We start from the raw sequence: 13,167 nt of genomic DNA, 5'->3' as shown, positions 1-13,167 counted from the left end.
CACTAAAACAGCATACTGAATCTTCTATTTAACTCGAAAAATCTTCATAGAACATTCAGTGTACTTTAGTAAATGGCAAGATTCCAAATCCCCTAGGTTTCAAAAAATATAGATTATTAGGAATAAAGTTCACTAATGACAGAATATCAAACATTTTTGAAAGTGAATGAGGATTTGCATTACCAAGGATTTTATGTGTGTGTGGAATGTGATAAACTGATTCTAAAATTTATAAGAAAATGCAAAAGCCAAAAAATATCCAAGCCACTTTGAAGAATAAGATGACAGGCTTTGCTCCAGCCTTATCTTAAAGGTACCACGAATAAGGCAGTATAATATTAGCACTAATGGGTTAATGGAATTGAAGAAAGAACTCAGAAAGTAATAGACATAGATGTTTGCTACATGCAGAAGTGCACCAAAGAGCAGCTGGGAAGGACCATCTTTGAGATAATGCCAGGACAAGTGTCTTCCCAGGAGGACTCCTCTCTGATGGATACGTGAATATCTTCAAGGTAGAATCAAAGACCTAAATGTGAAAGGAAAATTATAAACTAATTTTTAACTGTAAAGATTTTAAGAAATAAGAGAATATCTTCATGACTTCAAGATAGGAAAAGATTCCCTAAAACAAGACATAAAAGACACTAAACATAAAAGGTTGACAGATTTGCCATTAAAATTAAGAATTTGTTTTTTACCAATACATCACAAAGAGATTGAAAAGTAATCCCCGGAAAGGGAGAGGATATTTACAACAAATATACCAGATACCAAATTCTTTGACTGAATGGCAAACATTAGTATGTAGAATATATTCTACAAATCAATGAGAAAAAAAGACAGCTGATACAACACAACAGAAAAATAAACAAAAGAACTCCAATAGGCACTTTTCAAATGAAGAAATCCAGTGGCCAAAAAACATGAAGATGTTCATATGCCATTCCTAATTAGGGAAATGCAAAATAAAACCAAAATATATTTCTCCTTTATGAACATCATGTTGGCTAAAATTAAAGTCAAACGTTGGCCAACTGGAACTCTCATATGCTAGAAGTGGTGGTAGGAATATAAAATGTTACTTAGATATGCATATCTTATAACCCACAATTCCACTCCTAGGTATATATCCTACAGAAATTGTCTTATGTGAGCAAAGATGCTCAATGCAGCATTGATTATAATAGCCAAAAACTAAAATATCAACATAGTGACCACCACAGTGGTCACTATTCATTCCACTAGAATAGTGGTATTAATGAAATGGCATGCTATACAGCAATGAAAATGAATAAGCCATACCCACCAATGATATGAATCTTATAAGAAATGTTGAGTGAAAGACACCAGATACAACATACAGTATGATTCTATTTTTATATAAGCCAAAAGTGAGCAAAATTAATATTGTTTCATATATTACTGGTAAATTAATTTTGTTTTTAAGTGGGGGGAGAATTACCATAAAGGTTACTTAAAAAGCATAAAGGATTTTAAAGGATAGTTACTTCTGGGGGATAGAGAGGGTGTCAAAAGGGAACACACAGGGAGATTCCACAGCGCTGGCTGTAGCTTCTCTGCATCTGGTTTGTGATTACATAGCTGTTGCTTTATCCATCAAACTGCATATTTGCTTTTGTACTTTTCTGTAGGTTATATTTCATAAAAGCTAAAATTAAAAAATGAGGTCTTATACTACTGAATATTAACATCAATTAAGGCCATAATTATCGATTGTATGGGAAAAATTAGAAGGCCCAGAAAAAGGCCCAAGACACAAAAGATATGTAGGAATTTAATATTCTATAAAAATAGCATTACAGAGGGCAAATAGTGATTTAGGATACTGAAACAATTGATAAATTCTTTGCAAAAATTAAAATCAAACTTCTATCTCACACAATATCCCCAAATAAATTTGAGATACACTAAAATTTTCCTTTTTACTCCAAAGTTGTGTAGATTAAATGAGTTAATGTATATAAACAAAATTCCTTTTGAATTAAAGTGTAAAAAGTGAAATAAAAAAATAGAAGAAAATAAGAATATTTATCCATTCTTGGGTTAGGAAAAGCACACATACAAAGGGAAAGAAAGGAAAGAAAGGGAAGGGGAGGGGAGGGGAGAAACTTCCACATTGAAATGCAATAAACTATACTAAAAGGCAAATAACACACTAAAAAAATGGTTATAATACATGACAAAGGATGGACACTTAATTCATAAAGAACTTACAAACCAAGAAAAAGAGCAAGTGCTCCAAGAGAGTAGCAGAAAAAATACGAAGGAGTAATTCTCAAAAGAATATAAAATAGCCAATGAACATGAAAAAATACTCAACTTTCACTAAGTAATCAAAACAATACACATACTTTTATTTTTTTTTTTTTTTTTGAGACAGAGTCTCGCTTTGTTGCCTAGGCTAGAATGAGTGCCGTGGCATCAGCCTAGCTCACAGCAACCTCAAACTCCTGGGCTCAAGCAATCCTTCTGCCTCAGCCTCCCAAGTGGCTGGGACTACAGGCATGTGCCACCATGCCCGGCTAATTTTTTCTATATATATTAGTTGGCCAATTAATTTCTTTCTATTTATAGTAGAGACGGGGTCTCGCTCTTGCTCAGGCTGGTTTCGAACTCCTGACCTCGAGCAATCCGCCCGCCTCGGCCTCCCAGAGAGCTAGGATTACAGGCGTGAGCCACCGCGCCCGGCCCACATACTTTTAAATGTAGCCCTTTTCAGCAATTATTCAATCTGCAAAGATTTTAAGTGGTACTTTTCAATTCTGAAGAGTTTGATATATTGCTAGTGGGAATGTAGATGGACATAATTTCTTCAGTGAATGTTACACATTAAGATTCTCTAAAAAAAAAAAAAAAAGAAAAAAGAAAAAAAAAATACAAATCTGAATGTCCCTTAAAAAAAAAAAAAAAAAAAGATTCTCAAAAACGTACATACCCTTTCACCTAGCAATTTAACTTCTAGAAAGGCATCTTCTAGAAATCAGTCATTTTGTACAGATGTGATTATTTTCAAGAGGTTGACTGCATCACTGTTTACAGATTACATTAGAACAATCAAATTATTAAACAATAGGAAATTGATCTTAAGGTTATAGTACACCCAGGAAGTGGAATATTCTGCAGTTATCTAAAAAGAAAAATATAAATGTGGGAAAATGTTTACAATGTATAGAGAAGATTATGAAACAATGTATGATTGCATTTTTTTAAATATAAATGTATAGCTATGCATAGAAAAATAAGTAAAACTTAACACCCAAACGTTCATAGTGTCCTAGGTGGGAGGATAACAGTGAACTGTGTTGTGAAGATTTCCATGTTATTCAGCTTTCCAGAAATAACACGTCATTTCATTCTATAGAGCTGTGGTCCTGAATCCCTAAGCCGTGGACCAGTACCGGTCCGGGACCTGTTAGGAACCAAGCTGCAAAGCTTCATCTGTATTTGCAGCCACTTCCCATCACTCACTTGCAGCACGGGCTGAGCTCCGCCTCTTGTCAGATCAGTCACTGTCTCCCATCCCCCCCAGATGGGACCATCTAGTTGCAGGAAAATAAGCAGGACTCTCAGTGATTCTGCATTATGGTGAGTTGTCTAATTATTTCATTATATATTACAATATAATAATAAAATATACAATAAATATAATACGCTTGAATCATCCCCAAAACACACCTCCACCCCCACCTAAGTCTGTGGAAAAAATTTTCTTCCATGAAATTGGTCCCTGGTACAAAAGAGGTTGAGGACCGCTGCTATAGAGAAAGAATATCAAATCTCTTTATGTTGTGAAATCATTTCCTAGTGGTTTTCAAAACGAAAAATAATGACATTGCTAGCTCAGTATACTTTTCACATTTGTTTTTGGGGAGAGAAAGGTGAGAAGCAGTTACTACGCCTAGAAGCATGTGACATAGAACAGAGCCCCTCCTATCACACATGCATCTGACCTACATGTATTTTTAGTCAGATTTCATATATGAACAGTATGAACAGTATCTTTCAAAGAGTATGAATAGTATCTTTCAAAGAAAAAAGTTAAATTAAGCACCAGTAAAACATCACCATCAGCATTTGAAGTTGATCTAATATTTTATTTTTCCTTTCAACACTTTTAAAGACTCCAACACATTAGACATAGAATTTTTTGATAACATAAAGTGTTAATTTCTCTGCAGACAATTATATAATCCTTTAAAATTACATGAACATGTATATATGAGATTGAGGTTTCTGCAGCCTATATATGCCTCTTTTGGTGGGGGTAAGCAATGTACTTACAATTCAATTGAAATTAAAAAAAAAATTGGTTTCCTCACCAAACACTAATGTCCCATACATGAACTTATCATCTGTGAGAGCAATGAACTCAAGTCAGGTGAAGCACAAGAACAGGTACTCCTTTCACCTAGCTCAGTTAGCTTGGACTTTTCCTATACCTCATTCCAATCCAGGCAAATCTGTTTATCTAGAAAGACCCTCCACCCTCCAGATATACTCAAAATACTCCTTATTCCTGATCAGGAGAGAGAGAACATTCTTCCTAAGGGAAGACAGAAAAAGGAGACAAACATTTAAGCATTTTCTATGATTGTCCTCCTAGGTATTTCACATCCAATATCCCAATACTCCATGGCATGCAAACATGCATACAGTTCTTTAGACTGTTCCCGTCATTACTGAAAAACAGGAGGGAACTATTTGTTACTACTTCATTTTAAGTGCCTGGGACAACTAAGTATTTCACTGAAAGATATGTAATAAATGCTATTTGATAGAGGTAAGAATAAGGAAAAAGCAAAGTTATCTGCTTTCATTTGGCTTAAAGGAAAAACGTATGTTCTACTATATGCTAAAATATCAGACCAACACAACATACTGCAAAACTTTAATACAATGTGGTTAAACACAATATTCAAATATTAAACTTTTCAAACATGTGAAAGTCTTCTGAAAGTCAACAAACTGGGCTTTTTAAATGCTACCTTTGTGTAACTTTATAAAATTCTTTCCCTCAACAATGTCTGACACTGATCTTGATACTTGTTGGAAAGGCTGATGTAAGATAATGACACTTCAAGAATTGGTGACTTAGGAGATATTCCAACGCCCATCTTCAGAATTCATCATCAGAGGACTGACCATCATCTTCATCCCTTACTTCTCGGTATTTCCCTGAAGACTCCCCTTCCGGATTGTAACTCTGCATTTTAATATTCAATCTTTCAGCTAATTTTTGCGCTGCAAGCTTCGCTTGCATCTCCTTTAAAACAAAGAGCAAAGCAAGAAGTTACACATTCACATCTCTTCCTTACAATTTTTCAATGGAAAGTTTTTCAAACAGAATCAGAAATAGAGGGGCATAACCCCACTTAGCCATTTAGTGCTCTTTCTGGTAATACAAGCCTGATGGTTTTGCCCTGCCTACCACAGGTACAACAGGGCAATGCTTCTGAGAGCAACAAACCTGCTACAGTTGTAGTTATCAACTTCCATTAACAAATGAGATTGCACTGAAATATCCTACCTCTGTACAAGACGTTGAGTTATCAGCTTAGCACTACAACAGCTATAAACACAGACACAATAAGTATGTGGGCACATGCATGTGTACAAAGGCTGTCCAGAAAGTAGCCATGCAATATGTTCTTGTTATATTAACAATGGCTGGATACTTTCCAGACAGCCTTTGTGTACACACACACACACACAAATCTGACCTATCAAATGTCAAAAATCACTAATGCTGTATTGATTTTTCTAATTGACTGAACCTTCTTAAATTAAATCATGATTTCTAGGTTTGAGAGTTATATTTCAATGGCACAATGAAAATCAAGAAATTAACACTAAAAAGCTGCCTATTCCTCTCCAAATAAAGTCCCACAGAAATTGGTATCCAAGAAAAAGTCCAAGTAAATTTCAGACACATCAATGCTTATGTACACCCAATGACTTAACCACCTACTGATAGCAGGTGGCAATGCTCATTCCTGATTCCCCTGATTTTTTCGTGTTTCACTTGAACTTCTTTTTTTTTGAGACATAGTCTCGCTTTGTTGTCCAGGCTAGAGTGAGTGCCGTGGCGTCAGCCTAGCTCACAGCAACCTCAAACTCCTGGGCTCAAGTGATCCTTCGGCCTCAGCCTCCCGAGTAGCTGGGACTACAGGCATGCGCCACCATGCCCGGCTAATTTTTCCTATATATATTAGTTGGCCAATTAATTTTCTTTCTATTTATAGTAGAGACGGGGTCTCGCTCTTGCTCAGGCTGGTTTTGAACTCCTGACCTCGAGCAATCTGCCCACCTCGGCCTCCCAGAGTGCTAGGATTACAGGCGTGAGCCACCATGCCCACCCTCACTTGAACTTCTTGATATCCTTCCACTCAGGGCATGAATATTAGGGGTAGGTATAAGTGGGAACTACTACTTTGCCAAGAAAACCAATTTTAAGCTGAAGGGTTTAATTCAACCTAAAATTTTCTTAGGATAGGCATGTAAGATCCCAAAGACAATTTAGAAAACACTTCTCAATGCTATAGTCATAGCTAGGTAGTAATTTTAATGTCCTGAGAGGAAGAAAAACAGCTTTTAAAAAATGAATGCCTTGAAAATACCAATCCATGCCAACTGCACTTTTATGAAAAGTCAAGGCAGATTAACAGTCTAGTTTTATACTAGTTGGTGAATAGTACCCACTACAATCTAGTAAGCAATATCTAGAAAGTAAGACAGGGTGCTGTTCTCCTGAAGGCTCAAATTATTACTAAGTGTTATCTAACCCTTTCTATTCCCCCTATGATCCTTATACTTATTTTCACCCATCCTATTATTCTGTACACAAACTCTCAACATACATATTTAAATTTCTATGTAAAACACTTGGATTTCTGGAGAAAGTGCTTTTTAAAATTGATTAAGTTACCAGAAGTGGCAGATTCTTCTCTTCACATGGGCCTGCAGACTATGCTTTGAAGCCTGGCGTCCCACTGTCTGTTGGCAACACAACACTGTCCTCCCACCCACTCTATGCCCTCCCCTATATTACGGAAGATGGAAACCTGGGAACCGTATTTCCCCCATTTTCTTAGCAGGGCTCTGGGTTAGATTCCGCTACCAAGAAGCTGTCACATGGGTTTTACAAGGTGGAAGAAATAAAAATGATTCTATTGCTATCCTAACAGAAGCACGCAGATTCATGAGTTTTAAGAAGTGAAATTCTACAGTAGTCTCCTCAAGTTTCCTGCAAAATCACCACTTTGATGTTGCAGGTAGCTGTGATCATCTCCAGCTGTTTCCCCCAGTTCCAGCCACTTGGTGACTCTCTGAAAATTAGTGGCACATATCTGAGAGCTAATGGCATTAGCTAACCATTTCTCTAGCACTTAATTCCTTCTATTAAATCCCGTCCTCCTGGAACTACCTGGAGTAAATTCTGACTCATGTAAGCAGCATCCAACATACAGACAAGAAAAAATTAACACTCTAAATACCTCATAATTCTGTTTCTGCTGTTTCTGAAGTGCCAAAGATTCTTCTATGGAGAGCAGCTGTGTGGGCATATGGTGAAGCGGTAGAAGCCGAGCTGCAGTGATGTCATCAAGATGCTGCTTATCCCTGCGCCGCCGCTCTTCTGAGGAAATAGGAGACCCTCTCCTCTGACAATGACTAGATGAATCATTTTGTCGAGAAGGTAATCTGAAGGAGAGAAAACTTGTGTTATGCGATCGGACTATTTTCTTTTTATAGGCATATTTCAAACATTCACACACACAAAAGGCCTTTAACCTCAATAATTAATTCTTCTATAAAGGTAACAATAAACAGTTTATCAATACTCAGGCTTCTAACAGATAACGGGGGTATGTATATACAGGCTCTTTGACTTTTCCATCCCTCTTCAATCTTTATACTTAAACTAAGCTATTTTTGATTTATTCATTCAAAGAACATTTGAAAGGGGCTTACTGTCCAGTAGAGGGAAATAAACATGTAGTTTCAGTGCAATATAATACCACAGGTACTATGACATCTCAACACAATACCCTGGATCATAAAAGAAATTGCCAGTTCTAGTGGGAGGCAGGAAGGTTGCCAGAAAAGCTCCAAAGAAGCGAAATTTGAACAGTCTTGGAATAATAAGTGCTCACCATGTAAATGAAGGGAGAAGGACACTGCAGCACAGAGAGGTGAGGGACAACACAGCCACAGCATACAGGGAGTACAGAAGGTGGAGAGTACAGAAAAGCAACCAGAAAGCAAGCTAGGGAGTAGGCTGGGCCCACACTGCAATGCAGAGTTCTACTCTATGTAAGAGGTTCAGATTTGCATCTTACAAATTTACACTGGTGGCAGAGAGGAGGGACTGGTAGTTAAGACCAGAGGCAGGAGGAAGCCACAGTTACAGCCCAAGAGAGAGTTAAGAGCCTTCACTATGGCAGGAGAGAGGATGAAGAATGATTACAGAGATAAAGATTAAGGAAATATATTACATAGGTCTTCATGGCAAGCAGATATGGGGATGAGGAAAAAGGAAGATAACTTGGGGGAAAAAACAAGGAGGTGGTAGCACTATTAGGGAATACAGGGGACTATTAGTTTGGGAAGAAACAGGAGTTCTACCTTGTACATGATGAAACTGAGTGCCACAGAGCACCCAAATGATCAAGTTTCATAGCTAACTGGCCTTGTAAACCTAAAGTTCTGGGAAGATCTAGGCTACTGGGGGGGGGGGGGGCCTCCAGCATCCAGGTAATATATGAAGCCAAAAGAACATGCAGAAAAAGGCCAAAGAGCAGAAAAGGCCCAAAGAACATTACCCAGTCCAAAAGACATAACACACAGCATCTGCGAGTTATATACAGTAAGCACCTAAATATTTTTTCTGTGAAAGTCTATCAGCTCCTGCAATTGTTTTTCCCTTTGTTTACAGACTAATCAAGGGGTTCTGAAAAACAAATCACAATAAATGTTCTCTCCAACTGTGTTTCTTAAGAAATATTAGCTAAGCACCCTGAAATTTAATACTCTTCCATCTGCTATTTAAAACCTTTTCAGGCCAGGCACAGTGGCTCACGCCTGTAATCCTAGCACTCTGGGAGGCTGAGGTAGGCAGATTGCTTGAGGTCAGGAGTTCAAGACCAGCCTGAACAAGAGCAAGACTCCGTCTCTACTTAAAAAATAGAAAAATTAACTGGGCACAGTGGCAAACACCTGTAGTCCCAGCTACTCAGGAGGCTGAGGCAGCAGGATTGCTTGAGCCCAGAAGTTTGAGGTTGCAGTGAACTGTGATGACGCCACTGCACTCTAGCCCAGGCAACAGAGTGAGACTCTGTTTCAAAAAAAAAAGACCAGCCTAGTCAACATGGTGAGACCCTGTCTTCACAAAAAATTTAAAAGTTAGCTGGGCATGGTGTCACGTGCCTGTTTTCCCAGCTACTTGGGAGCTTGAGCCCAGGAGTTCGAAGCTGCAGTAAGCTATGATCACACCACTACACTCCAGCCTGGGCAACAGAGCAAGATTCTCTCTCTGATAAAAAAATAAAATAAAATAAAAACCCTTTCAATGATTTGGTTTCAAAACTAAAGGAGCATTTTCAACATGAATCTTTCACTCCAGGCAGGCTGGTCTCCCTGTTTCCACATGTTCATCCCTAACTACAAGTATTTCTCACACAAAGCCCACTGAACTTAAAGCATTCTCCTAACATTTTGAGCTTAACAAATATTATGTTTCTATAATAGGCTTGTTTTTGATGGTACTTACACATTGGTTTTAAACTTATGTGGTGGGGGCACTGGGTTTTTGGCTCGCATTTCTAGCACTTCCATGTAATGAGGTTTCTTCTGAGTCTCACTACAAAGAACTGTCAAGTTCTCAGCACTTGTGTTTTCTTCTGAGGGGCATTCACCTTGGTCTTCAATTGTGACCCTTTGTAACTTGTCAATAAACAGACTGTCAAAGCTGCTGGAGATATCTTCTCCTTGACTTGAAACACAATGCTGAGGGAGACACTCGTTAGCTTCAGATGAAGAAGGTGGCCTGGCTCTGTTTCTGGAAGCTGGGCACTTGTTCACTGCACACTCAGCCGCTGGAGTCTCTTCATCACCTCTATTAGTAGGATGTACAAGTCCCTGTTTTTGTGAGGTTGTTTTAGATGACTTGATGATATCTACAGAGGAACTGCCAGGAACTGATGATGAAGTATCAAGTATCTGGTCAGAATTCTGGGCCTTACCCATGTTCACATCAACTTCTGCAACTGCTATTTGCCTTAGCTTACAGTCTACACTAACAGGATGAAACAGTTTTTTTCCTCTCATCTCTTCACATTCTGCAATGACAGCTTTCAGTTTGGCAATAGAGTCTAAGATCTTTTTACCTCTGTCGGGCAATTTGCAAATGAATTTTCTGTCAAATGGAAAAGGACATGTATACATTATTGCCATGTTTTAAAACTTGAGATATAACACTTAAAATGTAAATCATTACCTTCAAAGGGAGAAAAGCTAATTTTTAAATCAAATCTGAGCTCTAACTGCCCAGAAACAAGAATAAAACAAATAAGACAGTGATTATCCCAATACCCAAAAACAAGGAGATGTGAAAGGATAGGGAATATTCACCTCATTTGACTCATCTAATTAGAATTAGAGTTTCTGCAAAAGTATTTTAAGCAAATAATTGCACAAAACACTTTGAAAAACCAGCAGTTTTTAAAGTATGATCTCCAAGACCCGGGGGAGCGGAGAAATTAGTAAGATCAAAACTATTTTCATACTGATACTAAGACATTATTAGCCAATTCTCTCTCATTTTCTAGCATGGGTAGTACAGTAGAGTTTTCCAAAGGCTCAATGATGTGTGATGACATCATTGCTCTGGAATGGAAATGTGTCCTTGAGTATTCCTTGTGTTTACAGACTTCTCAGTTATATTGCTGATAAATCAATAAATATCACTAGATATCACACACATAAACCAAGAGCTCTTTGGGATGTTCAATAATTCTTAAAGAGTGTAAACGGGTCATGAGACCAAAGAGTTAATTTTCTGCTATAGATTAAAAACCCACTCTCACAAAGTCAAAACACCTGTCTCTACTAGAGAGCCCCCAAGTGATTACTGGTCCCTTTTGCTGGGTGACAGAAGTTCCTTTTCTGATTACCTTTTCTTCAGCTATATAAGAAATGAAGAAGAGGAAAAGGTTACATCTTAGGTCCTCTATTCTTTCTGACACAACATTCATTCCCACAATTTCAACTACTATGTCCCTGCAGTTTAGATTCCTGTATTTTCCCAGCCCTCTCTTCTCTCTCTTGAGCCTCATGACCGTTTTTTTCTGGCTAAGTATTCAGATTTTATTTAACCAAATGTCTGTCCGCCTGTCCCCTCGACTCAGCACACCCTAAATAAAAATCAATCTTGGATCTATTCCTCTCTCCCAATTTTCTTATTTTTGTTAGTGTTCTCCATAAAGATTGGAAACTTGGGCCATCTCTCTGCCAACTACGTATTCAAATTACTCCATGCTTGATGAAGTTTTCCCAATTCCACAGTCACCTTACTAGTTCACTTTCTTACAACCCCCTAGTTGGAAACCTATCTGAAAATAGCCTCCTACTGTCTTCTACCTTTTATTCCTTTCGGCACCAAGCTGCTAAAGAAAGCTGCCTTTTAAAAAAAAAATCACTTGTATCACATCCCCCCCCCCCCGCTAAAATCTCTTAAGTCTGCCAGCTGAATGACAGTTGAACTTTCTCGGCGTAATAAACCACTCTTTATATCCCACTCTTCCCATTTCCTACAGCTCCAGTAAGAATGGATCGAGAGATAAAGTTGACAATTTATTTTAGGACGGGAGTTGGGGGACGGGGAAAGGGGATAAAAACGTTTAGAATATAAACTCTCGCTTCATGAAATCGACATAGTAGCTGGGTAAATAAAACCAACGAGGAGCTACTGACTGGCTGAGACACTAAGCAGCCTCGCCGGCCCTCCTCACAGGCGGTATGTGCCCGGCCTGGAGGAGGCAAGGCTTTGCGGCCGCAGGCCGTCCACTATCCCGCAGGACTGAAATGAATCTGACTGAGGCAAGGTCACCTTCCAGGGGAGGGAACAGGGGGGGAAGGGAGGGGAGCGTCCCATGGTGCCTGAACCGAAGGAGCCGGGCGGTGACTCGGCGGGACCCCAGCTTACTCGTTGCGCAAAAGTCTCTCCTGGCGCTTCAACATCTCCTGCAGCTTCGCCAAACTCTGCTGCCCCAACCCCTCGGGAGCTGGGGGCTCGGAGCCGCGGGGCAGCAAGGACATTCTGAGGGGGCTGAGGCTGGCGAGGCGGCGGGCACTCGGCTTCCTCCGCAGGCCCCGCCGCTAGCGCCGGATCCGCGGCCGGCGGCGACTCGGAGCCGCGAGCGGGAGCCGCCATTTTCCCGGAAGAACAGGTCTTCTTCGAGCCGAATCGAGCTTTATTGAAACGGCGGAAACAAACATCGGCCGCGAGAAGGGGCTGTCCGGCGGAGCGCGGAGGGGCGGAAGTTACGCGTCGTGACGTCAGCGCCTCGGCTTGGCGCGCTGTCGCGGGACGCGCGGGCCGGCCTGTTTGTCGGCTGTTCATCGATTTGTACCAAAAAAGTGCCACTGTGACCTAGCCACACAGCGTATATTAGTAAATTAACACGGCCTCTGTTGTTACAGAGTTTACAAAGTGGTGGAGGGGACAGACATTAATAAAACTATGTAATAGTAAGATTGGGATGGACACGTGGGAAGGTGTCTCTGAGAAGTGAAATTTAAGTCGGAACCTGGAGGATGAGTTAGCCATTAGTGGGGCAGGGGAGAATGCAGGATAGGATTTGGGAGACCCTGGCCTATGTGTGGTGCCTCCTAGCTCCCTTTAGTGAAGTCCTGGAATGTTAAAAGTTGCAAAGTTGTTACAGAACATCAGTGGTTCTTATTTGAGCTCTATGGCATTTGGAACAGGACTTTACTCGTTTGTGGCACCTTGACATTGCAAGACATCTGGTATCTCTGGCTTCTGCCCAGTGGTTGCTATGACACTCCCAAGTCATTGTAGCAATTCAATACCCCCCCCACACACACACACACACATAGAGAAAATTTATTTCCAAAGGCCCATAAGAG

The 13,167-nt window shown here is 39.7% G+C and overlaps 1 protein-coding gene across 1 annotated transcript; it reads right to left on the bottom strand.

Annotated features, from left to right (window-relative positions):
* Nucleotides 1-4,097: 4,097 nt before the first annotated feature.
* On the bottom strand, nucleotides 4,098-12,479 carry POLR2M (RNA polymerase II subunit M). Its single transcript, XM_012783043.2, has 4 exons — nucleotides 12,224-12,479; nucleotides 9,791-10,435; nucleotides 7,518-7,722; nucleotides 4,098-5,287 (listed from the first exon to the last, which is right to left on the bottom strand). The coding sequence occupies exons 1-4, from the start codon at nucleotides 12,334-12,336 to the stop codon at nucleotides 5,141-5,143; spliced, it is 1,110 nt and encodes a 369-aa protein (XP_012638497.2). The 5' UTR covers nucleotides 12,337-12,479; the 3' UTR covers nucleotides 4,098-5,140.
* Nucleotides 12,480-13,167: the final 688 nt, after the last annotated feature.

The sequence above is a fragment of the Microcebus murinus genome, chromosome 6, assembly GCF_040939455.1.
Source record: "Microcebus murinus isolate Inina chromosome 6, M.murinus_Inina_mat1.0, whole genome shotgun sequence".
In the NCBI taxonomy this organism is placed as follows: domain Eukaryota; kingdom Metazoa; phylum Chordata; class Mammalia; order Primates; family Cheirogaleidae; genus Microcebus; species Microcebus murinus.
This window is presented reverse-complemented; position numbering and strand designations above follow the sequence as displayed.

What these genes read in the sequence shown, in the direction of transcription:
- POLR2M (XM_012783043.2), bottom strand. Translation starts at nt 12,336, where the DNA reads ATGTCCTTGCTGCCCCGCGGCTCCGAGCCCCCAGCTCCCGAGGGGTTG. An exon ending in CATAAGTTTAAAACCAATGT is followed by an intron (nt 7,723 to 9,790) that starts GTAAGTACCATC and finishes TCTCTCCTTCAG; the next exon opens with ATTACCTTCTCGACAAAATG. An exon ending in AGCAGAAACAGAATTATGAG is followed by an intron (nt 5,288 to 7,517) that starts GTATTTAGAGTG and finishes TTTGTTTTAAAG; the next exon opens with GAGATGCAAGCGAAGCTTGC.